The sequence below is a fragment of the Molossus molossus genome, unplaced genomic scaffold (genome assembly GCF_014108415.1).
Source record: "Molossus molossus isolate mMolMol1 unplaced genomic scaffold, mMolMol1.p scaffold_m16_p_4, whole genome shotgun sequence".
NCBI classification, from domain to species: Eukaryota; Metazoa; Chordata; class Mammalia; order Chiroptera; family Molossidae; genus Molossus; species Molossus molossus.
The window spans coordinates 26,306,937-26,333,350 of NW_023425377.1; the positions used below are offsets into that span (position 1 = coordinate 26,306,937).

The 26,414-nt window shown below is 46.2% G+C and overlaps 1 protein-coding gene across 2 annotated transcripts in view; it reads left to right on the top strand.

The window, feature by feature from the left end:
- The window catches only part of PPP2R2B (protein phosphatase 2 regulatory subunit Bbeta), a 301,174-nt gene that overhangs the window by 273,930 nt on the left and 830 nt on the right, over nucleotides 1–26,414 (top strand). For both annotated transcript variants that reach the window (XM_036240945.1, XM_036240944.1), the window contains exons 7-8: nucleotides 17,797–17,966; nucleotides 24,360–24,451. In XM_036240945.1, coding sequence (XP_036096838.1) covers nucleotides 17,797–17,966; nucleotides 24,360–24,451 — 262 coding nt within the window. The remainder of the gene's footprint in view (nucleotides 1–17,796; nucleotides 17,967–24,359; nucleotides 24,452–26,414) is intronic.

Sequence of the window (26,414 nt, forward strand, 5' to 3'; positions counted from 1 at the left end):
CATCCATTATCTTAATTGATCTTCACAAAACCCTATGAGTTCAAAGTATTTCTTCCTTTTTTCAACTTGAGGAAATCAAGGCCTGGAAAAGATGAGTCTAACACTGACAAAGATCATGGATTGATCATGGGCTTCTTTCTCGCTCCGTATAATGAAAACAGGCCCCCTCAGTACCACACTAGAGGATACGGAAGGGAAGGGGGACTCTCGTGTGTAATTGACCCATGTTTGAGTGTGTCGGCTAATTCGCGCCCCCTGTGCAGTTCATACAATTTCATTTTGACAGCTTGGTAGGGGGGACCAATAAGTGAGTTGAGAGATCCGCCGTCCACTCCAGCAGCTTCCAGCCCCATCAGTGAGGCTCCCTTTATCTGCTGAATTACTCGGAGCTCCTCCTGGTCTCCCCTTGCCATCCAGCACGGCAGGGGCGGCAGAGGGCAGCACGTGCAACCCCTCGAAGCTTATGATGATACTCGCTGTTACCTTCTCTCGCATCTTTAACCTGAACAAAAGGATTTAAATAGGCTTTATCTCATGGACAGGCATCCTTCATCCTGGGGTCGACTAGTTCATCCTGAAATGTTGGTGTCATATGAAAATCCCTATAATGTCATGAAATCGTCACTGAAGAGTAACATGAGAAAACGAGATCATCAAGCTCAGGGAACTGGTGAGATCAAAGAGAGAAAGACATCGGCTCATAAATGTGAACAAGACACTGCGCTGAGCATGATGGGTAGAAAGAGGGTGCAGTTACGGCCTCAGTGTACCCATCACGGTGGGACGAGAGGACGTAAAATTACGGGGTGTTTCTGACATCAAGTTGATGTTCCATCAAATGTGAAATTTAGAGTCCCGGTGTCGGGAAACGCTGACTGAAGACCGTTTGTGCGGAATATCGTGTCCGCCTGTCAACAGGAACTGTGATGCCAGGCGTCCTCCGCAGTGTCCTGGGTGTTCCCCAAGGTTCTGATGCGGCGTATTTGTCAATCCCCATTTACTGAGAATCCTTTGCATTCACGTCATTGTAGGGCCACAAAGCTACAAAGCTGTGTTAACGCAACACGTGGTTGCTACCCCGAGGACGTTATTAAATAGAGTGTTGCTGGGACAGTGCCTGACGCAGCGAGGATGCTGAATCGTACGGAATGGAGGGAGGGAAGGATGGTATGAGACATGTTTATAAAAGATCTGACATCAGATAAAACATGATGTGTCTCAGGACACCAGCACCATGACTTTTAAACCAAGTATGTAAATGAATAAAGGTGTTGGGTGTCAGCTTCCCCAGACTTCCAGGGAAATCAAATAAACTGAAATGCAGAATTTGCTCGATTTTAAACTCTTCTCCTAGAAGTGTTCCTGAAACATTTACGGTCTATATAACAGACTCTAGTACAAAACAATATGTTACTTAATACCAAGTTATAGCCAATAACTTACAGGATAATATATTTTATGGTGTTCTGTACCTTGACATTTGAATGCTGACCAGAACCCAAGAACTCTGCTCTAGAAGTTCAGAGAAGGAGGTGATTGTTTCTAACTCAACTGTCCAGAAAGGATCTAGAGGGCGGGTGGGAGGGAGAGAGGCGACAGGGGAGAGGAAACTGTGGAGCAGATGCTGGGGAAAGGGGGAGACTTTACTTTTTAGACAATGTCAAGTCTTAGCGAACAACTGTCAGCAACTTTTGAAAGCCATCTAGTGGCTTTCAGATATGACGTTCCAGCTCCAAGGTCCAAGGAGGTAAATCAGGTCAGTTATAGGAATCTGTGAGACTCCTGTGGTTGGGAACTTGGTTTGAATGCGGATAGAGAGAGGTCAAAATGCCAACATGGTGTGGGGAACTTGGACTGAACTTCTCTAAGCCTCTGTGTCTCCCTCTGTAAAATGGGGATGATGATGAAGTTGCATCCTTGCCTTGTGCTGAGGATTCAATGAGATCATGCCTGGCCCAGAGTAAGTGCTCAGTATTGGTGAGTATTCTTATCACAATAATCCTTGCACTCAGACTTATCGATGAGAAAATGGAGACTCGAAAAAGCAAGTAATTTACACAAATCAGGAGTGGAATCAGAGGTAGAGCCTGGGTTCAAGCCCGTGGTTGAAGCTGTTGGTAGATGAAATACTTCCCATCCTCGCCCCACCAGGCCTGAGGGGGGCGCACCTGGGTGGGCCAGGTACTGGGGAGGGAAGAAGGCGGGCATCTCACTGCTGGGGTCTGGCTTTGAGGAACTCGACACACCATGGTCCCTTTCTCCATGGCCAAGTCATTAAGCCAAAGAGATTCCTGAGGGATACAGCCTTCATTTTATCATGATTGCAAACCGTGTCCTCTTCCTGCATCCGAATACAGAAGCTTTGAGGTCCCAGAGGCCCTTGGAGGGGGGCAGGGCCATGTGGCAATGGTCTCTCTGAAGCCAGTGGGAGGACCTGGCAGGTAGTTAGGTGCTCAGTCAATCTGGTGACTCCTCTCCACATTGTCTCTGGTGCGTTGTGTTAGGTCCATAAAGAGACATCCTGCTTCGTTAATTCTCTGTGACGGGAGAGGGTGCATAGCTTATGAAGCCCAAATCAAAGGTTTAATCCTTGGACCAGTTCAGTCATCTGACTGGGACTGTGCTCTCAGTGGAGCAGAGCTCCCTGTGTCGGTTCGCCCCAGGCGGGAGGGGTCCCCTTCCTAATCATGGGAGCAGAGAAGAAATGACACAAAATTGGGGCAGTTGTGAGCTGTAGAACCTGCCCCTGCCCCTTTCTGGCCTGTGGGGAGGGCAAGTGACTCCCGGAGCCTTATTTCTTCGTCTGTAACATAAGCACAGTGTGAGAACGGAATGGAATATCACAGAGAGAGTCCACGCAGCACAGTGCCTGGAGATCGGAGGCTCCTGCTGTGTCTACCCCGGCATGGTCCCTATGGCTACTCCATGCATGCAAGTTCCGGGGACACTCGAGGACAGGTCTGGCTGTCAGTGGGTTAGGAGCCGGCCCTGGGAACACAGGCGTAGCGTCAGAGCCACAAGAAGACGACAAGCAGTGACCAGTCCGTGCCAGGGGTCATGTCCAGACCGACCCTCCTACTCAGCCGTGTGCCCTCGCTTTACTCTGCAAGATGACTGTTACAGGGAGCTGTTCCTCTCCCTTTCCACGTGTGCCTCTCACTGCAGTGACTGTTCTACAGCCAGCAATCCGGACATCCTGAGTGCAGCCTGGCCTCTGGGCGCCATGACAACCAGCTTCCCTGCAATCACCCCTAATAAAGGCCACACACTCCGGGCCTCTTCCACCTGGGCAGAGGCTCCCCAGGGAGTATGAGCATCTCTCGGAGCAGCTGCAGAAAGTTTCCTGTTGGGAACAGAGACAGACAGACCAAGACATGTCTAACCTGTGATGCACTGAGTGGGCCCAAGGACCCGAGGACACTGCCCTTATGCTCCGGGGCCGACTGGCTCTAGGAACATGTCATCCACAGAAGGAGCATACAGCCCCGTGCCTTCGCCACTCGCCCACCGCACAGACAGACAGATCAAACGGAGAGAAAGACCGAATGGGAGTGCTTGCAGCGCTGGGCCTCGCTGCTCCCAGATTTCTTCATGAGGCTCCTGTCGAGACACCCGCTGCCAGCTCATCATCCCACGTGGCCGGAGCCGCCTCGTCTCCTGCTGCCCCCGGAGAGAATGTGCTCAGGCCGCCCCCAATCAATATCTTCCCAGGGTGACAGTGCTCAAAGGAGACACCCGCCCCACTTGGCTAATCAATGATTATTCCTCACAAAGGAGGGACAGCCAGGCTCCCAATTAATAAACTTGTCTGGGGATGTTAACCCGAGTCCAGCCTTTAGATTGACAGGTGTGCCAAACACAGGTCCTCACTTCCCCTCTCTTTAGAGCGCAGATTCCAGCGGAAGCTTCTTCAGGAGAAAGGTCTGACCCCCGAACTAGTGGGCCTGGAGGATGCGGTCCTGCGGGCCCCGGTCTCTGCAGCCTCCCTGAGCTGGGCCATGGAGCTCATTCTCACCCTGGACAGGGCCGGCAGGCAGGATGTGCTGCCGTGTCACTAGTCCCAGCATTCTGTGCGGCCCACTCCCTGAACTAGCACTGCTTAGCTCCTTGTACATTCTGAATAACATACATATGTTATAGCTGCCAAATTAACCGGTAAGAGGAAGAAAAGGATGCGTGGGCTGGGGTGGTCAGAGAAGGCTCCCTGGGAGAGGCGGCAAGCTCTGCAGGTTGAACAGGAGTCCGAGAAACGGGGAGCAGAGACAGGTGGTAGTCTGGACTGAAGGTTTATATTCCCCAAGAGTCATATGTGGAAGTCCTAACCCACAGTGTGATGATATCAGGAGGTGGGGCTTTGGGAAGTAATTAATAAGTCAGAGGCTGGACCGCTCATGAATAGGATTAGCGCCCTTACGAGAGAGACCCAGGGGGCACTCATCCTCTCCACCATGTGGGCGCGATGAGAAGATGGCCATCTGCAACCCAGAGAGGGTCCTCCCTAGAACCTGACCGTGCTGGCACCCTACTCTCAGACGTCCAGCCTCTAGAACTGGGAGGAATGTCTGTTGTGTATGAGCCACCGGGTCTACGGCGTTCCGTACGGGCAGCCCACCGAGGGGGACAGGAGGGCCATGAGCCGGACCAAGTCCCAGCATGTGCTCCATAGACATCGGCCATCAGTGTTACCGAGCTCGCACACTGCCACCTGCGAGGCTCCCAGATCATTTGTATATGACCACACACTAAAAAAATATTGTAATTCGTTGCTGTCGTTGAAGCATCTGGGTTCCTCAGAAAAGTTTAGACTTCACAAGTAGGACCGTCTGCTATGCTGGACCCGCATTCCTGCACGGCCGCAGTCAGCTGATGCTGAGTGGAGTCCCTGCCGGTCCAGGTTGTGCACCCACACTTCATCTAGTTCACCTGCCTGGGACCCTGCGGCCGGAGTTCTCTGACGGGTGCAAATGATGAGTGGGCCAGGCAGGCCACCTGGAGTATCTGCGCCAGAGGGAAGTGTGGTAACACCGGAATACCGGTCAAAGGGCCCCGCGTGCCGGGCCAGGGAGCCGGGCTGTGGTTATTGGCAATGGAGAGAGTCCCTGTAGGTGTCTGAGCAGGGTAGTGCCGTCGCTTTGGGAAGAGTTACACAGCACACCGCAGGATAACACGCAGTCCCGTGTTCTGCCCCATCCCGACGGTCTCTGAGCGGCTCAACCTGCTCTGTCCTTGCAGCTGCTGTGTTCTGGTCTCTCTGGACGGTGGCACAGGAATGCTGGGAGGAGAGGGTGGCTCTGGTGGCCCGCGGCTCCCTCGGAAGCGGTGCACCTGTCGCAGCCCGTGCCCAGAAGCAGCCCGTTCTGGCCTGCCTTCCCGGCCAGCTGTGGACCAGCAGCTGCCGAAGGGGGTGGGCTCTGCGGGGACCTGACGGGAGAGGGAGCTGCCAGCGGGCCCCAGAGAAACAAGAGCAGCCTCCCAGAAACTCTGTCCCCTCCCTTTGTTGGCAATATGGGAGAAGGGGGTAGAATTTCCTATTGTTGCTCTAACAAATGCTTCACGTTTAGCGACTTAGAACAACTGTTAGAATTATCTTACTGTTTTGGATGTCAGAAACCCAAAATGGGTCTCCGTGAGCTAAAACCAAGTTCAGGGCTGTGCTCCTTTCTGGAGGCTCATGGGAGGATCCTTGCCTTTTCCAGATCCTAGAGGCAGCTGCATGCCCTGGCTCCTGTCTGTCTCCCTCCACCTTCAGAGCCAGCCCTTCCTCTCGATGTCACTCCGACACTGACCCTCCTGCCTTCCTTTTTTATTGTTGATGAGACAGAGACAGAGAAACATGGATTTGTTGTTCTGCTTATTTATGCATTCATTAGTTGCTTCTTGACTGAGCCCTGACCAGGGATCGAACCCACAACCTTGGCATATCAAGATGATACTCTAACCAACAGAGCTGCCTGGCCAGGGCCCCTCCTGCCTTCTTTTAGTCACAGGTTCTGGGCGCTGGGGTGTGGACATCTTTGGGGTGAAGGGTGCATTCTGACTGCCACGAAAGAAATGAGCACCCTTCTTTCTTTAAGAAAAGTAGAAAATAGCCACCAGCCAGGAGAAGTAAGTGGCCCGACTCTGTTGAAGGAAGTGCCAGAGAGCACAGGGACCTTGTCCGTCTCGCTCACTCCAAGCCCAGCACCTGTCGGGCACTCAATACACGGGTGAATGGTGTGACCTTAGTATTTGTTGACTTGTGACTGTGTGCCAGGCACTGCGCTAGGCATCTCTATCTGCTTTATCTCGGGTGGTTCTGATAGCCATGCAGAGCGGGAACTGGGAGCTGCACGTTACAGATAATGAAGCTGAACCATAGAGGTGCAGAACATTGACAAAGACGATCCAGCCTATGAAAGGCGGAGCTCAGGTTCGAGCCTGAATATGTCCAACTGGAGAATCCACTAACATCTCCTGTGACAGTTTACTGACCAATGGTTTCTCTGTGTCACTGGTTGTAGGGTCCCACTGTCCCCCAAACATGTATCACCCCAGGCATTCGTTCCTGCTGATTTCCCTGTCTAGCATGGAAGGCACCCCTCCTACCCACCAAACATCATCAAGAGGGGCCAACAGACATGGTCTGCAGGCCAAATCTGGCTCACCACTGTATTTGCACAACTTGAGCAAAGAATGAGGCGGTCCCCCATTTTTTTGTAATTAGATATTTTATTAAGAAACTATGCATGTTCATTTATATTTTGTTTTGTTTTGCAATTACAGTTGATAAACAATTTTATATTGGTTTCAGGTGTACAACATAGTGATTAGACATTTATAAGGCTTATGAAGTGATCACCCCAATATGTCTAGTCACCATCTGACACCAGAGATAATTATTACAATATCATCGACTATGTTGTGCTTTTATATCCCTGTGACTGTTTTTATAACTAGCAATTTGTAGTTCTTAATCCCTTCTCCACTCATCTCCCCAACCCTGTCTCATCAGGCAACCATCAATTTGTTCTCTGAATCTATGAGTTTGTTTCTGTTTTGCTTGTGCATTTATTTTGCTTTAGAGATTCCATATATAAATCAAATCATAAGACATTTGTCTTTCTCTGTCTGACTTGTTTCACTTAGCATAATACCCTGTAGGTCGATTCATGCTCTCACAAATGGCAATATTTCATTCTTCTTGTATGGCTGAGTAATAATCCATTGTATATATGTTTCACATCTTTATTCATTCTTCTATCAATGGACACTTAGGTTGCTTCCATATCTTGGCTATTGTAAATAATGCTTCAGTGAATATAGGGATGCATATATTGTTTCAAATTAATGTTTTGTCTCCTTTTCTTTCTTTTTTGTGAGAGGGAGAGAGAGATAGAAACATCAATGAGAGAAAACATGGATTGGCTGCCTCCTGCATGCTCCCCACTGGGGATCGGGCCCACAACCTGGGCAAGTGTCCTGACAGGAATCAAACCGGCAACCTCTTGGTGCATGGGTCGACGCTCAACCTGAGCCACACTGGCCAGACTTGTCTCCTTTTCTTTTCTTTTCTTTTCTTTTTTTTTTTTTTATCCTCACCCGAGGACTTTTTCCATTTTTTGTACAGATAGAGTGGGAGGGAGAGAGAGAGAGAGAAACATCGATGTGAAAGGGACACATCGAGTGGCTGCCACCCACACAACTGACCAGGGCCGGGGACAAACTGCAACCGAGGTACATGCCCTTAGTGGGAACCGAACCCGGGTCTCTCTGGACCCCAGGCGGATGCTCTAACCGCTGAGCCAAACCGGCCAGGGCTCCTTTTCTTAATAAGTGCTCAGAAGTGAAATGGCTGAGCGATATGGAAGTTTCATTTTTATTTTTTTAGGAACCTCCATACTGTTTTTCATAGTGGCTGTACCGATCTTCATTTCCACCAACAGTGCACGAGGGTTCTCTTTCTCCGCATCCTCACCAGCACTTGTTTGTGGATTTATTGATGATAGCCATTCTGACGAGCATAAGGTGATATCTCATTGTGGTCTTAATTTTCATTTCCATGGTGATTAACGACTTAGATCATCTTTTCATATGTCTATTGGCCATCTGTATGTCCTCTTTGGAGAAATTCTATTCAGGTTGTCCACCCATTTTTAATTGGATTATTTGTGTTTTTGGTGTTGACTTGTAGGAGTTGTTTATAAATTTTAAAAATTAATCCCTTATCAGATATGTCATTGGTGAATATGTTCTGACACTCAGTGGGTGTCTTTTCCTTTTGTTGATGGTTTCCTTTGCTGTGCAAAAGCCTTCTAGTTTGATGTAGTCCCATTTGTTTACTTTTTCTTTTGTTTCTCTTGCCCAAGGAGAGACATTCACAAAAATATTACTAAGAGTGATGTCAAAAACTTTACTGCCTGTGTTTTACAGTCGTCCCTTGCCACTTCGCGCACAAAGTGGTGAAAAATTCGCGTTAGAGTGAAGCCACGAAGGTCGAGTGGCAAGGGACAACTGTACATAAATAAAGAATCCTACTTCGCAGAAATTCATGTATTGCGGTAGAGTCTGGAACTGATTAACCGCGATAAACGAGGGCTGACTATATTCTAGGAGTTTTATGGTTTCGACTCTTACATTTAAGTCTTTTTTTTTTTAATCCTCACCCGAGGACATTTTTCCATTTTTTGTTCAGATAGAGTGTGAGGGGGAGAGAGAGAGAAACATCGACGTGAAAGGGACACATCAAGTGGCTGCCACCCATACGACCCAACCAGGGCCGGGGACAAACTGTAACCGAGGTACATGCCCTGAGCGGTAACTGAACCCAGGTCTCTCTGGACCACAGACCAATGCTCTAACCACTGAGCCAAACCAGCCAGGGCTTACATTTAAGTCTTTAATCCATTTTGAGTTTATTCTTGTATATGGTATAAGAAAGAGGTTAGTTTCATTTCTTTGCATATATCCGTCCGGTTTTCCCAACACCATTTATTTAAAAAAAAATCTTTACTCCTGTGTATATTCTCACATTCTTTCTCATAGATTCATTGACCATAAAATCATGGGTTTATTTCTGGACTCTATTCTGTTCCATTGATCTATGTGTCTGTTTTTATGCCAGCATCATGCTGGGGATTTTTGTTTTTATGGGTTTTTTTTTTATTATTTATTTGAGAGAGAGAGGAAGGGAGAGGGAGAGAGAGATTGAAACATTGATGAGAGAGAACATCGATTGGCCGCCTCCTGCATGCCCCCCTTCCCCGCCCACCAGGGATCAGGCCCACAACCTGGGCATGTGCTCTGACCAGGAATCAAACCGGTGACCTCTTTGTGCATTGGTCGATGCTCAACCACTGAGCCACACTGGCCAGACTGCATTATGCTGTTTTGATTATAATAGCCTTATAGTATAGTTTGATATCAGGTAGCGTGATACCTCCAACTTTGTTCTTTGCTTTGGATCTTTGGAATGAGGTTGTTACATTTTCAAATGATTGAACAAAAATCAAAAGAAGAATACTGTTTCATGATACATGAAAAGTACATGAAATTTCAGTGTTCATAAATAATACCTTGTTGAAATGCATGCTCTGTTTACAGATTGTCTACACTGCTTGCAAAGGCAGAGTTGAGTAGTTGCAACAAGAACCCAATGACCTGCCCTGGCCAGTTTGGCTCAGCGGTTAGAGTGTCGGCCTGCGGTCCGGAGAGACCCGGGTTCGGTTCCCGCTAAGGGCACGTACTTCGGTTGCAGTTTGTCCCCGGCCCTGGTTGGTCGTGCGGGTGGCAGCCACTCGATGTGTCCCTTCACGTCGATGTTTCTCTCTCTCTCCCCTTCCTCTCTCTCCCTCCCACTCTATCTGTACAAAAAATGGAAAAATATCCTCGGGTGAGGGTAAAAAAAAGAAAAAGAACCCAATGACCCTCAAAGCCTAAAACATTTACTATCTGGCTCTTTCCAGAAGTTTGCTGACCTCTGATCTATCCAGAGCTTATTGATCATTCAAGGTTCAGCATGTTCTTAAGCCTTACCTGGTCACCCCAGCCCAGACTATCTCATTATTTCCCCACTGAGGGAATTTTTGGTTCTTTTCTCTGTCTGGGAAAAAACGTTTTCGACTCATTATTTGTTAACTTTGAATTATTTAGAGATGATATTTATGAAGTATAATGTATGTAGAAGTATTCTGAAAACAGTTATACAGAAGTCACAATGTAATCTCTTCCAGTTTAACTGCATTCTTCATGATACTGTGCATAGTGTTGCTACAGTGTTCACTGTTGACAGTTATTTGCAGAATTAAGGACTGTTTGAAAAGCAGATAGCAAAGGTTCAGCAACAGGGCATCCTTGTTGCCCAATTCAGAATCCTCTGAGTCTTAATATGGTCCGAGTTCCCAGTCTCCAGCCCATGCCTAGAGACAATGTCATTGGGCCCATGGTAGTGCCGTAGCCACTAATTAAATCTTAAACTGCTCTCACTGTCCTCAGCTGGATGGAGGCCAGCATTATCCATCCGTGGGAGTTCTTACTCTCCGTGGGAAAATTGTTGGCCGTTTCTCTCAATGGGCAAAATTGTTGGATGTGTCTTCTGTAGAGTAAAAATTACCGGCTGCATCTCAATTGCAGAGCCTTTTCTCTCCAGGGGCAGAACTGCTGCCGACACGTCGCTGAAGGAAAATTGCCATCTGCCTTCCTGTGTGGGATAATTGCTAGTTGTGTCCCCATTATGGGGAAATAGCCAGCCCAGTCTCCAAGCAGAAAAGCGTACCCCCTTTTCCATAGAGAAACGTCAGCGGAAGCGAGCAATTTGAAGGCCTGTGCGTGGTTCCTTTGTCATCAGGAGCAAACCTTCCCATCCCCCGTCCTCTCCCTCTCATCTGCCTGAATCATCAAAGCCAGGGCGGTGGCGACCTTGTTCGGCACCAAAAGAAAGACACTTGGACCAAGAAAGGTGAATTGCAAGTGGTAGTCCAGAGACAAGCTGGTGTGTCTGTGCCCTGGCTCCATTCGGACACCTAGAAATCGATTCACAACTGGTAGGTCTTTAGAGGTGGCCCCGGTGGAAACTCATGTCAGGCCTTTGGACTCTTTCACATCACATGAGATGGGGTGGCCATCAGGATCCGCTGTGTGGCCGCAGGTCCCCTCCTGACCCTTCAAGGTGGGCTTGAGTTTCTGTGCAGTGTCCAGTGTGAGGCCCAGAGAAAGGAGCCTCCCCCCGAAACAGCCTTTCCGTGTGGTTTCCCTCCGTCTCTTTGCTCCTCCCGAGACGTCACGGCCGGCACACTGCACCATCATCTGTTCTGGCCCGGCTGTGATGAATGCGGTGTTAGCGTTAGGTTTCTCTAAAGTCAGCAGTTTTCTTCCGAACACGTCCTCTCTCTTGCTTGTGATTTCCACTCTTTCCCAGGGTTCTGGGATCTTATTCAGTCATCTGAGCTCTCACAGCTGAAGAGCCCTGCACCGGGCACCCTGAAGGACAACATCAAACACAAGATACTTTCAGTTCCGGAGAGATGTCATGTTATAACACCAAACACAGCTGCTCAGGACCCTTCCTACAGCATTCCCCCTCATCCTCGGCTTTGCGTTCCGTGGTTTCAGTTACCCACGCTCAACTGCAGTCCTGAAACAGTCAATGGAAAATTCCAGAAATGAACGACTCATACGTTTTGGATAGTGCACCATTCCGAGTTGCATAATAAAATCGTGTGCCGACCTGCTTCGTCCCGGGATGTGACCCATCCCTTTGTCAAGCGTATCCATGCTGCACATATACTGTACAATGTTTTAGGGAGAGACCATATTCACATAACTTTTATTACTGTATATGAGCATAATGTTCTATTTTATTATTGTTAATCTCTTACTGAACCTAATTTGTAAATTAAACTTTATCAAACTTATGTATATAGAGGAAAAACCATAATACATACAGGGTTTGGTACCCTTCAGGGTTTCAGGGTCCACTGGGGGTCTGGGAACATATCCCCCACAGATAAGCCTGTGGGCTTTAAAAGGAAGAGTCTGTTGCTTTTGGTTAGAGCATTGCAACCAGAAGAAGTGTATCTAAGCAACTGTCTACTAGAGAAACAATGGCAGCAAGTGATTTAAAAACAAAACAAAACAAACCCCCACAGATGGAATAGTGGGGAGGGAGGAGGTATGACCCAATAAGATTTGAAAGCAAGATTAAAGCCGGGTCAGTTATGCCCCCGAGGGCACACTTGGCAATGTCTGGAGCCACTTTGGGTTATCACAACTGGCAACTGCGGATTTTGTGGGTAGAGAACATGGATGTTGCTAAACATCCTCCAACGTCCCAACAACGAAGAACTACTTGGCCCAAAACTCAACCGTGAAAAGGTTGAGAAACCTGGAGTAAAGAATGTTAATTTTTTGCCTGCAGGACTTCTCAGCACCTTTAATAAGCGAATTGTATTCTCAGTCCCCAAAATTGGGTAGGAGTTCCCCAAGCTGTTGGCCTGAGAATCTGGAATACCTGATGCTTCATGGGCTGGGCATGCTGCTATCACTTTGGGAAGGCTGCCCTGCACTAACAGGAATTAGTAGAGGGAAACTGAAAGACAAGACTAGTGGAATTTCACAGGTCTCATCATCTAGGAGCTGGGTGGGACCTGGTTGGCAGTCCTGCCTCCTTCATACTTCAGACTAGAAACAGGTCCAGGCAGTTGGCAATTGCCCAGTCATTCAAATGAGAGGTAGTAGGACAGAGGTTAAGAGCGTAAGAAGCAGACCAAGTTCAGATCCTGGCTTTGCCTCCTACTAGTTATAGAACCTCTGTGCCTGATTGGACTGATTTGTGGAAAAGGGAACTAGTAATATCCATGAGTATTGACTGAGTTAATACATGTAAGGCGCACAGCATAAGGGGTCAACAGATAGTATTACTAAGAGCTGGTTAATTTGTATCCAGTCTGGATTCCAACCCAGCATCCCTGACTCCCAGTGTGATGTTCTTTCCAGTGTCCCATGATGGGCAGATGAGGAGGAGAGGAGGCAGGGAAAAGGGATTGCACAAGGTCTGTCTAGAACATGAGGGAGCCCAGTTTAACTGCATTGTTTGAACAGAGATGATAGTGACAAAGCAAGGAAGCCCTGGCTGCGGTGGCCGTGTAACAGGAAGACCGATGGCCCGTCCAAAGCCCATCTCTACTACTCTTTAGCTCCGTGCAAGTTACTCAGCCTCTCCTGGTCTACCTCATCTGTAAGGAAGGACAGTAAGAGTACCTCCCTCATCAGTTTGAACATTAAATGAGATAGTATGCAAAGCATGAGGACCAAGAAATGGTGCAAATGTCACTATTGTTTTTGTTACTGTTATTATTGGGGTCTCCAAGATATACACTCCCTTGTGGTGAATCTGCTACACCCCCCAGCCCCCACCCCCCAGTGGCTAGATCTGGACTATCAGGATTCTCATCAGGACTGCTTCCTCACAAAGGGACCAACGCTCACCGTGGTTCTCTTCTTGTCTTCTCTTGATATCTTTCTGTTCTGGAAGCTAGCTGGACACCCTGCAGGTCAGCAGGACTTCTAATGCCAAGCCAAGGGTCTCCAGGAGAAATACCATTTTGATTTGTCTCTCTTGTCCCACACGATCAGAAACTTACATGGAACACAGTGATGCTCCATTTGCATTCCCCTCTGTTAATACAGTGGAATCTCTCTTATTCGCATCTGGAATGAAGTGTGTATACCTGTTTAACAGCTGTCTCTTCCTCGAGCCTGAGAGCACCATGAGGGTAGGACTGGATCTGTCTTGTTCCTTGTGTCTGGCATTTAGTACAGGGCCTGGCATGCATCTGTCCAACAAATACTTTTTATTCATATGTTCTAGGTAATGTACTAAGTGTTGTGCATGTGTGTGATACACACAAAACACACTTAAGTAGCTGACAAATGATTGCTCAGCCTGAATTAGTAAAAACCTTGAATTACAGATGACTTCCTATGGAATGTATTTTTTTCATACTTTTCAAGGGCCTAAAAGAAAATAGATTGGAGGTGAAGAAAGCACTACTTAATAGATTCTTTTCAAGACCTGTTTAATTAATAGATGGGTATTATTTTCATTTAAAATTAAAATGGTTGTTAATAGTCATTCATTTAACATATATATTGCTGAGTACCTCCTATGGTCTGAAGAATGTGTCAGAACAAAATAGACAACCCCTCCCCACCAAAAAAATAGATTTAAAAAAAACATACAAACCTGCCCCTGTAGAGCTTGCATTCTATTAGTGGAGACAATTAAGGGCAATTAATTAAATGTCCATGTTCATAAACTCAGGGAGAGGAAAGTTGCCCCATTGCTTACAAGCCACAGGGGTTAGAGCTGGGGGCTGGGCTCTTTATGGTGAGGGTCTCAACAGGGTCGTACAGAGTCCTGGGGTTCCCACCTTATGCTTGCCAGTGGTGGTGTATGGCTCACACTCACAAGTGCTTGGTGTAGAAACCATGCCCCTTCGGTGTTTGAAATGGGCTTTGTGTAAAAAAAAATGGTGTAGGACTAGTCATTAGGAGCCAGCTTTACAATTCCATAGTTCTATGTGGATTCTACCCCGGAACCTTCTTATAGCTCCTAAAAATAAGATCTTATTCATGGTAGAAGGCAGAATTTCATCATGATTAAGAGCAAAGACTTTGAAGTCAGACTTGAAATCAAAACGCTGCCTAGCTGTGTATCCTTGGGCAGGTTACAAAACATCTGTAAAATAAGGAATCATCAATCCTACTTCATAGTATTGTTATAAGGACTCAATGAGATAAAACATGTAAGGTACAGGGCCTGAAATATAATAAGCTTCCCATAGACAGGAATTATTAACACTACTAAATGTTGTTGCTGAATGAATGAAAAAAATTCATGAAGTTGATATTAAAATTTGGATAGGCATAGACGTGTCATAAACTGCAAAGTGCTGGTATATTGTCCTATGTGGACAGAGGACAGGATATAGATAATTAGTGAGGGACTGATTAAAGAATTGTCTTCTGCCCTGGCCAGTTTGGCTCAGCGGTTAGAGCGTCGGCCTGCAGTCCGGAGAGACCCGGGTTCGGTTCCCGCTAAGGGCACGTACTTCGGTTGCAGTTTGTCCCCGGCCCTGGTTGGTCGTGCGGGTGGCAGCCACTCGATGTGTCCCTTCACATCGATGTTTCTCTCTCTCCCTCCCACTCTATCTGTACAAAAAATGGAGAAATATCCTCGGGTGAGGATTAAAAAAAAAAAACAAGAATTGTCTTCTTTTATTTCAACTCGATCTTCTGGCGGGGGTGTGGGGTGTCATGTTGAGGCTTTACAGTGTTGCTACATTGCCCCCCACCCCATAAGCCAAGTGTTTAAATTAAACACATTTCTTGTAAACAGTCTTTACATAATTTACAGTTCTGTAGTCCTCAGTCCCAAATTCTCAAGATTCCCGATCAGTGAAATGTGATTGGCCAGTGCAGAAGCAGGACATGCTAATGATGATAAAAATAGCAACTGACATTTATTGAGAACCTACCACGCACCAAGCATATGTGTCAGGCCACATGCAACTCCTTTCTGCAGCTGGGAAAAGTGAATTTCAGGGTAGTAAAGAAAAAGTGAACTGCTGATAAATGACAGAGGCAGGAGCTGATGGACTGGTGAAGCCCTTCCCACCTACTGCCTCAAGCTGTCCCTGCTCCTGGGTCAGGTGGGCAAGCCTCCCACACCTCTCTGTAAGATGTTTTCTGCACAGAGTGTGCTTGGTGTTTCTAAGTGCCCAGTCCTCATGAGATTGAGATTGCCTTAAATGGAAACGCGTGTGAAAATGTAGTTCTCAACTGGGAGGATACCAGCCAGGATCCAGGGAGGGACCTTCATTAATACTTGATCGAAATACTAAAGATAAGGACAGAGATGATAATGAGCTTCTGTTTTTCTGTGTCAATGGGTTTTTTAAATTCTCAAGTTCAATTCTCATTGATTGTATTGTTGTTCTCTTAAATGGTTCTGTGAAAAGAAGTGTTTTGGTTTGGCTGGTAGTTGAATTTAGCAAGGTTTGAAAGAGAACTCTGCATCCTTGGGTTTTCTACAAGGAATTTGATACTGTGTTGCAGTTTTAGGCTGAACCAAACATTTATTAAGTAGGTCCATACTCAAACGCCATTGGTGGGGGTCAAAAATAATTAAATATTGGCAAAGATGTATAGCTTGGCATCATATATGCTAAGCACTCAGAATTTACTGATTTATCCGGCTCTGGTTCCAATCAAGCAACAAATATTTATTAAACATTTGTGCATAAGATTCAGTACAAAGACAAGAAAAACTAAAGTCCTGCCTTCAAGTTCACATCCTAGTTGAGATAAGGCAAAGCCATGGATTATTAAATAATAACGTGAGACATTATAGTTTCATTGTGAGAGTCCCTGAGCACATACTAAATGAATGAGCCAGACCAAGTATGATGGGGCTTCAGAGGGAAAAAAAAAAAAAAAAAGCTCATTTGGGGCTAAGATGTAAAAGGTGAAACATTTGAATCAATAAAGAAGGAATGATCAAGCAGAGTATAGAAATGGGGAAACATCAAGATATATTCTATACATTCCATTTGAACCAGAGAAGTTCAAATCAAGGAAGAAAGGCGAGGTAAGGTACTTATGACAGGCTTGATAGCAAACTGTAGAGCTCTCTTTTATTCCTGTAAGTGGAAATTAGCCAAAGCTATTAAGAGAGATGCTAAGTGCCTGGGCTTCAGAGTAAATGGACAATATATGGGGTGGTGCTAAAGTAGGTTTGCAGTTGTGAGTATACAAAACAGAGTTTATTCTTGTTTTATTATTATTTTTTTATCCTCACCTGAGGACATGCTTAGAGGGAGAGAGAAAAACATCAATCTGTTGCCGATGATACTGAGCCACTCCAGCCAGGCTATTCTTGTATATTATTTATTGATTGTTGCAGCTTCCATACAAACTATAAATCTACTTTTGCCCCACCCTGTATACGCAAGACATCACAACCACAGTAAAATTTAGTGACTTGCCCAAGGTCATACAATGGCAGCAAAGCCCCATTATTAAACACCGTGATCCAGGAAATATGAAACCATATGTCCACATAAAAACTTACACAGAATATTCATAATAGCCAAAGAGTATAAACTAATGAACTGGTAAAGAGAATGTGATATATCCATACAATGGAATATTATTCAGCCGTTAATAGGAATGAAGTACTGATACATGCTACAACGTAGCTACACCTTAAAAACTCAATGCTAAGTAAAAGTCAGACACACAAAGACCATGTATTGTATGGTTCCGTTTCTTTGAAATTTCCATAATAGGTAATTTCATAGAACCAGAAAATAGATTAGGGGTGGGGAGCAACTGCTAATGGGTATGGAGCATTTTGAGGGAATGGATGAAAATTTTCTAAATTTAGATTGGGGCCATGGTTACATGATTATACTAAAAACCACTGAACTGTCCTCTTTAACTGAGTAAATTTTATGGTATACAAACTGTACCTTAATAAGGCTATAAAAATTTTATTTAAGCATCTAATATCACTCCAGGTTTTAGTAGGTACAGTGATACCCAGAAACGGGGAAATGTAAAACACAGACCTGGAGCTTGGAAATGGTCAGAACCAGATAAATGGATGGGACAGGTCCTACACCAGTCCTTCCATGAGAAGGAAAATACAGAAACCAGTGACAGCTTCTGCTGCTGCCAAGGAGCTAACAGTTCTCTGTTAGCGACATACTAGAGTCCGTAGATAAGAATGTGCTAAATTTGTCTTGTTTTGTTCTGCAGTTTTTGAAGAGCCGGAAGATCCAAGCAACAGGTCGTTTTTCTCTGAAATTATCTCTTCGATTTCGGATGTGAAGTTCAGCCACAGTGGGAGGTATATCATGACCAGGGACTATCTGACCGTTAAAGTCTGGGATCTCAACATGGAAAACCGCCCCATCGAAACTTACCAGGTACAGACTGCACACTTCCTTTGTGGGCACCATAGGACATAAGACAAGGGTGCATAGGAAGGGGCTAGAACTTAATCCTTCTCTACTGAGCACTTACTGGGCGATGGATACCAAAGATACAGAAAACAAGACAGTGGGTGGCCCTGCCCTCCTGGAGCTGACAGTCTGGTAGAGAAGCAAGACCGCACAGGGAATTGAGTGTGTGGCAATGAAAGAGATGATACTGAGGGCCACTCAGGGGAGAAAGTGACCCTTCAGCTGAGTCTTGACTACCATGAACTAGCCAGAAAAACTGTATTCTTAGAATAGCATGTTGAACAGCCTGGAATAGAGAGAAACACGGTGTGTTCAGAAAGGAGCTCTTTGCTCCTGGAATATGGGCAGAAAGAAGAGCTTGGAGATGTAGGTGGAGTAGATTAGGTTACTTTGTCTTTAGGCGGGGTACAATGGAGAGCCATCAAAACGTCTTACATGGGAAACACCATTGTGAACTGTGTTTGTTTCCCATGTGCTCCACAGTGCAATTTGCCAAAGAGATGGAAGGAATTTAGGGAGGAGAGGACAATGGCCATTTGGGCTGGAATGGTGGCGTGCAGGTGGACACGGAGGAGGGAGAGTCTGTGAGGTTTGCTACCTGGGGGTGGAGGGAAGAGGAATCAGGAAGATGGTGTGGAGGTTTGGGGCTTAAGAATCACCCAGATGGTTCGTAGACTCGCTGACAGAAGGACAAAGGAGAAGGTATTGTTTAGAATGGTTTGCTGCTGTTGTTTAAAGAGCAGGACTAGACTTAGAAGTAGAAAGGATGTGGAGACGCTAATTCCAGGCGAGTACAAAGGTCAAGAGGCAGGAATCAACTGGTCTTATTTTAAGATCCCTTGGGTTAGATAAAAAGAAGTGGGGGAAATTCTAGGCAGAGGAATTTGGTTTACATATTTCTCCTTGTGCTATAGTGCACATACCCTATTAATCACCCTTTCATACTGTACAACTCTGTGGGGCTTAGTCTGTGCTCAGAGTTGGAAAACCATCATCACTATCCAATTCCAGAGCATTCCCATCATTGACTAAAATTTTTAAGTTAATATTCTGATTTCATGGGGAGGAGACAGAGAAAATAGTAATGAAGTCATTACAACATCTTGGCAAGGGGTGTTGGTAGCTTACATGACAGTATTAGCAATGGAGGTGGCCAGCATCTTGATATATTTCCAAGATAAAACCAACAGGATGTGATGACGAATTGGATATAAGAGGAAAAGAAGCACCCAGGATCACTCCCAAGGTTTTTATCCTGAACAAAATGGAATTGCCATTTCATTTGGACGGAAGTTGAGAGTTTGGTTTTGGACATGTTTAATTGGCTCGACATCCAGAAATGGCAAGTAGACATCTCAGTCTGGATAGCTCTAACCTAGAGAATACAATTTGACACCCGGGAGTATATTGAGGGTATTTATAGCCCAAGTACTGGGCCAGATTGCCTAGGAAATAAGTGGAGAAAAAGAAGAGGTTGGGAGCTGGGGCCCCAGCATTTACACATTGGTTAGAGGAGGTGGACTGGGCAGGAGAGATTGAGAGGGATGCCCTAGTTGCCAAGTGCTGTTGCTGAATCAAGGAAGAAAGGACTGACTTGACCACTGGATTTAGTAACGTGTAGAGCCTCAGTGAAAGGTGTAGGTGGGGTGATGAATGAATGTCTGATTGTAGTGGGTTCAAGACAGATTGTGAATAGAGCATGTGAACACGGTGAGTACAGATAACTCTTTCAAGAAATTTTGTTCTGAAAGGAACAGAAAAATGGAATGCAGGCTTAAGGAGGTTTTATGCTGCTAAGAAGCAGCCAGTGGAGAGGGAGATAGCTGAAGAAACAACATCCTTGCAGGAAGCGAGTCCAGTGCAGAATTGGCCTTAGATGGACAATGCATCACAGAAAGAAGAGAGTGTAGTTACTGGTTCAGTAGGCTTGTGTATTGTGTGATGGGAACAGATAAGAAGAGACTGTCTGTGTCAACTTCTCAGTAAAATAAGGAGGTCATCAGAGAGAGTGAATTGACTGGGGAAATGGAGGGTGCTCAGGGATCCACTTGAGGTGTATATTATTGATTTAAAGTGAGACTACTTGTATGATTGTTTCTTCCCAGCCACAGTCACCTGCTTGGCACAAGTAGGGGCAGAAAGATTTAACTAATGATAGGCAATTTTGTTGAAGGTGTATGATTGTAATGATGGATCACTGAATCTAAGTCAGGTAAGGAGAAAAATAATGGACAGAGGAAAATAGTCAGATCGGTGGATTTGAAGAACTGATCAAATCAGGAAGTGGCAATAGTACTTGTTAAAGGGATACAGTTATAAGAATAATAGTATGACAAAGGACAAAACTCATTGAAAATGGAGAGACCAGAGTATTTGGATCACTAAAGAATGATGGCAGGAAGAGAGAACAAGGTGTTAGAATTGCTTTCAAGGAGCCCCTCGTCACAGAGAGCAAAAGTCCAGCCACCATGTGAGTAGCCTCAGAAAAAGATCTTTCTAATCTATAGATTCAGTGCAATCCCCATCAAAATACCAAAGACATATTTCACAGAACTAGAACAAATACTTCAAAAGTTCTTATGGAACCAAAAAAGACCCTGAATAGCCACAGCAATCTTGAAAAATAAGGACAAAGTAGGTGGGATCACAAAACCAGATTTTAGGTTATACTTCAAAGCTACTGTAGTCAAAACAGACTGGTACTGGCACAAGAACAGTGGAACAGAACAGAGAACCCAGAAATGGACCCAAGACATTATGCTCAATTAATATTTGACAAAGGAGACAAGAGCATACAATGGAGTAAAGACAGCCTCTTTAATAAATGGTGTTGGAAAATTGGAAAGCTACATGCAAAAAAAAAAAAAACAAACTAGACCATCAACTTACACCATCCACAAGAATAAACTCAAAATGGATTTAAAAAACTCAAATGTGACCTGTGAATCCATAAAAATCCTAGAAGAAAATGTAGGCAACAAAATTTCGGACATCATACGCAGCAGAATTTTCACTGATACATCACCTAAGGCAACAGAAATGAAGGAGGAAATGAACACATGGGACTACATCAAACTCAAAAGCTTCTGCACGGCAAAAGATACAATCATCAAAACGGAAAGGCAACCCACTGTATGGGAGAGCATAATGGCCAATGATGCATCAGATAAGGGGTTAATTTCCAAAATATATAGAGTACTCATACAACTCAACAAAAGGAAGACAAAGAACCCAATTAAAAAATGGGCAGAGGAGCTGAATAGCTCCAAACAGGACATACAAATGGCCAAGAGACATATGAAGAAATGCTCAACATCACTAATCATCAGAGAGATGCAAATTAAAACATCAATGAGGTATCACCTCACACCTGCCAGAATGGTATATTAAGGTATATTAATGTCTAATCACTATGGTGCATACCTGAAACTAATATAATATAGAATGTCAACTGAAAATTTGAAGTTTTCAAAGAATTATTTATGGATTTCCCAGTGTGGTTCCTGCTCACAGGCCCACACTCCCGAAGCACACACATTTTGAAACTTACTACTCACCTGTGGTATTTCTATAAGCAAAATGGCAAAGGTGAGTGGTGAGGGGTCAGGAAAGCTTCATCAAGAAGAGGACAGCCTGAGCCAGGCCCTAAACGTCATACCACCGCCCTGTTTCTAACCCTACTACTCTGTGCCCTCCCTACCTATCAAAACCCTAATCATTTTAAAGACACTCTTTGGTACTTCTACAAAAGTTGGGTGACTGTAATGAACTAAAAGAATATTCTATCCCCCTCTTACAATTCTACGATTCTCTGACCACTGCAGGACTCTGAGAAGGGCTGCTTTTTAGAAACCTGCTTACCCAAGAGTTTTCAAAACTTATTTCTCCCATCAGTGCCTTGCCTTAAACGTGCTCCATACCGGACGAGAGAAGGCCAAGGATCTACTGTGCTCATCTTTTCCCTCTAGCAGTAGGCAAGCTGGAGTACTGGCATAAGAGGGTTGGCTTCCATCGCCCACTGGATTCATTCCCAGCTTGGCATCCTTCTCCTCCAAGCCCAACTTCTCCCCCCACCCCCGCCCCCTGCATTACACACAGCCCAGACGCAAATCAGTGATAAAAACAAGAAAAGGCCAGAATCACACTTCCTTTCTAGAAACGAGACCAATTCTTGAGGTCAAGATCTTCCAACCATCAGAAGAAAGGCCCAACCCCCAACTGATGCCCTTACCTCCACCATCACTTTCTTCCAAGAAAAGAGTCCAGACCAGGGGTAAACAAAACTATGACCCAGAGGCCCGTCCTGTCCACTACCTGTTGCTGTAAATAAAGTTTTATTGGAATACATCCCTGCTCATTTGTTTATGTATTACCTGTGGCTACTTTTGCATTACAAGGGCAGAGCTGAGTGGTTGCAACAGAGGCCATAGGGCCCTTTATAGAAAAAGTTTGCCAAGCCCTGGTCAAGACCCAGAATCAGCCAGCTTTTTGCCCCGAGATGCTCTTCTGCTTTTATGTTCAAAAATTCTTAAGATTTTCACCCCTACAAACACAAATGGCCTTCTGAGCCACTTCCAGTATGCCCGGAAGGCAGAAGGAAAGGAAGGAGGATGAGTTCATTTGTAGCAGAGATACCAAGTGCAGAACCCTGGCAAGGCGCGGACCCTTGGGGAACAAGAGAGCAAATGTGGAGGAAATTAATTTGCAGAGTTAGACACACACTGTACAACGACTCAGAGAACTTGTAAATACCCCAAACACCTAATGCAACATGGAATGAATCTCACCTCCTTCCTTGGTCCAGCCCTGAGCACACAGCTGAGCCTCTGAGAGCAGCATCCAGCAGAACTCTGGAGTCAAGGGGAGACGGGGCCCAGGCTGCAAGAAAAGGGAGAGTGGACCATCACTCTAAACCTAGACAAAGTGAAGCAGTGCTTTTCGTGACATCCCTCTACCTCACCCAGTGCTGTCTCCCGCTTGACCTCATCTCAGCTCATTGCGGCGGCTTCTGTGCAGGACTGAGGCAGAGCATGTGGGGAGGCAGATTGCTAGAGTGGTCAAGAGTAGGTGCCCTGGAACCCAAATACTAGGGTTTGGTTCCTGTCCTGTCATTTTTTTTCCTATATGACCTTGGGCACATGACATCACACCCTGCCTTCCATTCTCCGTTCAAATGAAGCAAATCCTAATCCCTACACCCTAAGATGGTTTCAGAGATGACATGAGATGTTATGGATAAGGCAATAACAAGTTAGCGTACTATGTACCCCTGTTATCACCACTCCGTGCTGGTGGGCTCAGGAAGGCTTACCCTCAGGCAAAAATTGAACCCAGGGCACTACCCTCTGAGCCTTATTTTTCTACCTATCCGGCATCTACACCTGAGTTGCTAAATGTAGCTGGAGATAAATACCCAACCTTGCTGACCAGTCTCATTAAAATTTACATCCAGCAACTTCAAGGGGCCCTCGGTGCCTCCCAGCAATTGTGTGCTGTTTCCCAACCACTCCTGCCCCCTTCCTCATGCTCAGCTGACAACCTTGCTTTGTATTTCACTGGAAAATAGAAACAGTCAGGGGCGAGCTGCTCTAGGACGGCACCTTCCACACCACAGTGCACTGGGCAGTCCCGTTTGCGTAGACGTCTCTGAATTACACACCCAACAACGAACGCAGCGACTCCAACCTTCCGCTTGCTCCAGAGGAAGATCCACGAGCCATCCGTGACTCCTGTTTTTCTCTCCACACCTCACAGTTGATCCCCCCACAAGTCCTGTCCATTCTCCCCTAAAGCACGTCAAGAATCTGATCACGTCCCGCCACGGATCTCGCCCTGGTCCAAGCCACCGTCTACCGTCCAGGTTATAGCTGGTCTCCCTGCCTTTGCCCTCACACTCGGACGCAACACAGCAGGCTCAGGACACTCTCTGTGGCCTGTCCTTCCTCCCAACAAAGGGCCTGTGTGAACTGCCCATCCACCCACACTGGGTAGCATTTTGTTCACTGCTCTGTCCCAAGCACACAGTAGTCCATCGATGAATAGTTGTTGCATGAATGGCGTCCAGTAATGCCTGTTAATCAGTCAGCTTAGAAAATGGGACCCTGCCACGCACTGGGCCCTGCTCTGTGCCACCGTCCACCCGCTCAAGCCTGTTTGACCCATCTAGCCACACAAGCAGCTCACCAACCCATCCGAGGGTCCCACAGCTAGAAAGGGCCACACTGGATTCAGACTGGGACCACCCATATCAGGGCACATCTACACCGAAAGAATTAACAGCTGACGTCAAAAGAGGAGGTATTCTCAGAAACCATGGTTGTTCAAATGACTGACCCTGTTGATGTCTTTCTTCCTCAGGTCCATGACTACCTCCGCAGCAAATTGTGCTCCCTCTATGAAAACGACTGCATTTTTGATAAATTCGAGTGTGTGTGGAATGGGTCAGACAGGTAAGAAAGGCTCAGCAGCTGGGGAGCCTTCCAAAGGCCGGGCCTGTCCCGGCAGAGGCCCTGGCTGGTTTATTGTCAGTGCATGTCAAAGTCAGGTCCCAAGGCCTGGCAGGGACTCCCTGGGTGAGGCACTGGGTGGCCCTGGGGTCTGGCCTGGAAAGAAAGGAAGGATGTAGTGAGACTGAACCCTCTTTCAGGACCTGCGCAGGTGACCATTTCACAAGTGAGAAAAATCCTATCTTTTACACGCACGACACCCCCAGGGCTAGGCCGACCGGCCTCAGTGAAGATCACGAACAATGCACCAGCAAAGTCCAGCATGAATAGTTCACATGACTGCAACTTTTCTAGATGAGAATTATTTCTTGAAGCTGCTGGCGTAGGCTTGGCCAAAGGCCCCGGTGGTTCATTAGCTGAATTCTAGCCGGGCCCATTTATCACATCCCCTCAACGTGATGTATTACTGTTTTAAGGCCTTTGATTTCAACAATACTTCATATTACCTCCCAATAGCCAATTTTTAGATTGACAAATACAGATGATTCTCCGACTTCCAGGAGGACTCAGCACCGGCCACCAGGGGCTGTCCCCGATGCCACCAACACAGTATTGCTTAGAAACACAAACTCCACCGGGCACAGCTCTCAGAGATTCATGCCCTTAGTGAGCGCGAGCTGTCTCTGACCCTTGCTTTGCATTCTCTGCCAATGAACCAAAGAGCCCTCCATGTAGCAGGCCTGGAAGAAATGGCCCCGTAGCAGAGGACCCAAGTCACCCCGTCCAGCTGGTACAGGACAGTGGGAGAGGAGAGCGCAATTGTGATACAGGAATGAAAGTTCCCACGGGGGAAAAATGCTAGCCCCAGCCCTATTATTTTATTATTGATTTATATATTTATTTATTGTTTATTATGGGAATTTATTATTATGTATGAATTCTTTGTTACTCTTATCCCCCTCTATCTTAGCCTAGATTCAAAATCCACACTTATTAAGCATCTACTATGTACCAGGCACCTTCACACACATTATGTGGTTGAATCCCGACCATGATTCGACAAGGTACAATAACCCTCCCAACCTCATACACAGTCGGCAGGAGAAACAAGAGTCGCACGTTTTGAGTTTGAATCCTAAGATCAATTTCTGTCCATAACATCACAATTGGAAAATGTTATTCTCTGTTCAGATAAGGTTGAGGATGTTTCCCCCCAAAAGACTTTTTCTTACTGTTTAAAAACAAGCCAGGTCATGGTTAGGGGGAGTGAACATTCATGTGAGGCTGGGGGGCTGGGAGCTTGCGCCCTACAGTCAGGCAGATGTGGCAGAGGCCCAGCTCTATCACTTACAAGAAGTGGGGCCCTGCACCACGTTGCTCCCTTCTACTGGTGACTCTCTTCTGTGGGACACGGAAGCTGCCGTGAGCTGGGTCACGCACCCAGCACCCTGCTGCTGCGAGACAAAGGCATGTCACAGCCTCCGCCTCCTGGCCAGAGTAACAGAATCGAACCCTCGATGAACTTGCGTGTCAGAGCTGACACAGTACCCCGACTTACCCCTTGGCTGTGGCCGGTTTAGCTCAGCAGTTGGAGTGTCAGCCCGCAGCCCAAAGTAGTCGAGGGCTCAGTTCCGGTCAAGGGCGTGTACTTTGGTTGTGATTTGGTCCCCAGCCCTGGTTGGGGTCGTGTGGGAGGCAACCAGTCGATGTGTGTGTGTCTCTCTCTCTTCCTCTCACTCTACCTGAAGTTGGGTAGATGGGGCTGGGATCATTGAAACCACTCATTTACCAAGCCCAAGAAGGGAAGGGAATCTACAGAACAGAAGTAATTAACAAGGACAGTTACCTTACCCTTGTTCCCAAGCAGAGCTCGAGGGCTTGTTGCTCTTAGTGACTCCACAGTCAGTCCCTAGTCACAGATAGAACCTGTTCAGGTATTTATTTGTGTTTAGTAAAACGTGTGGTG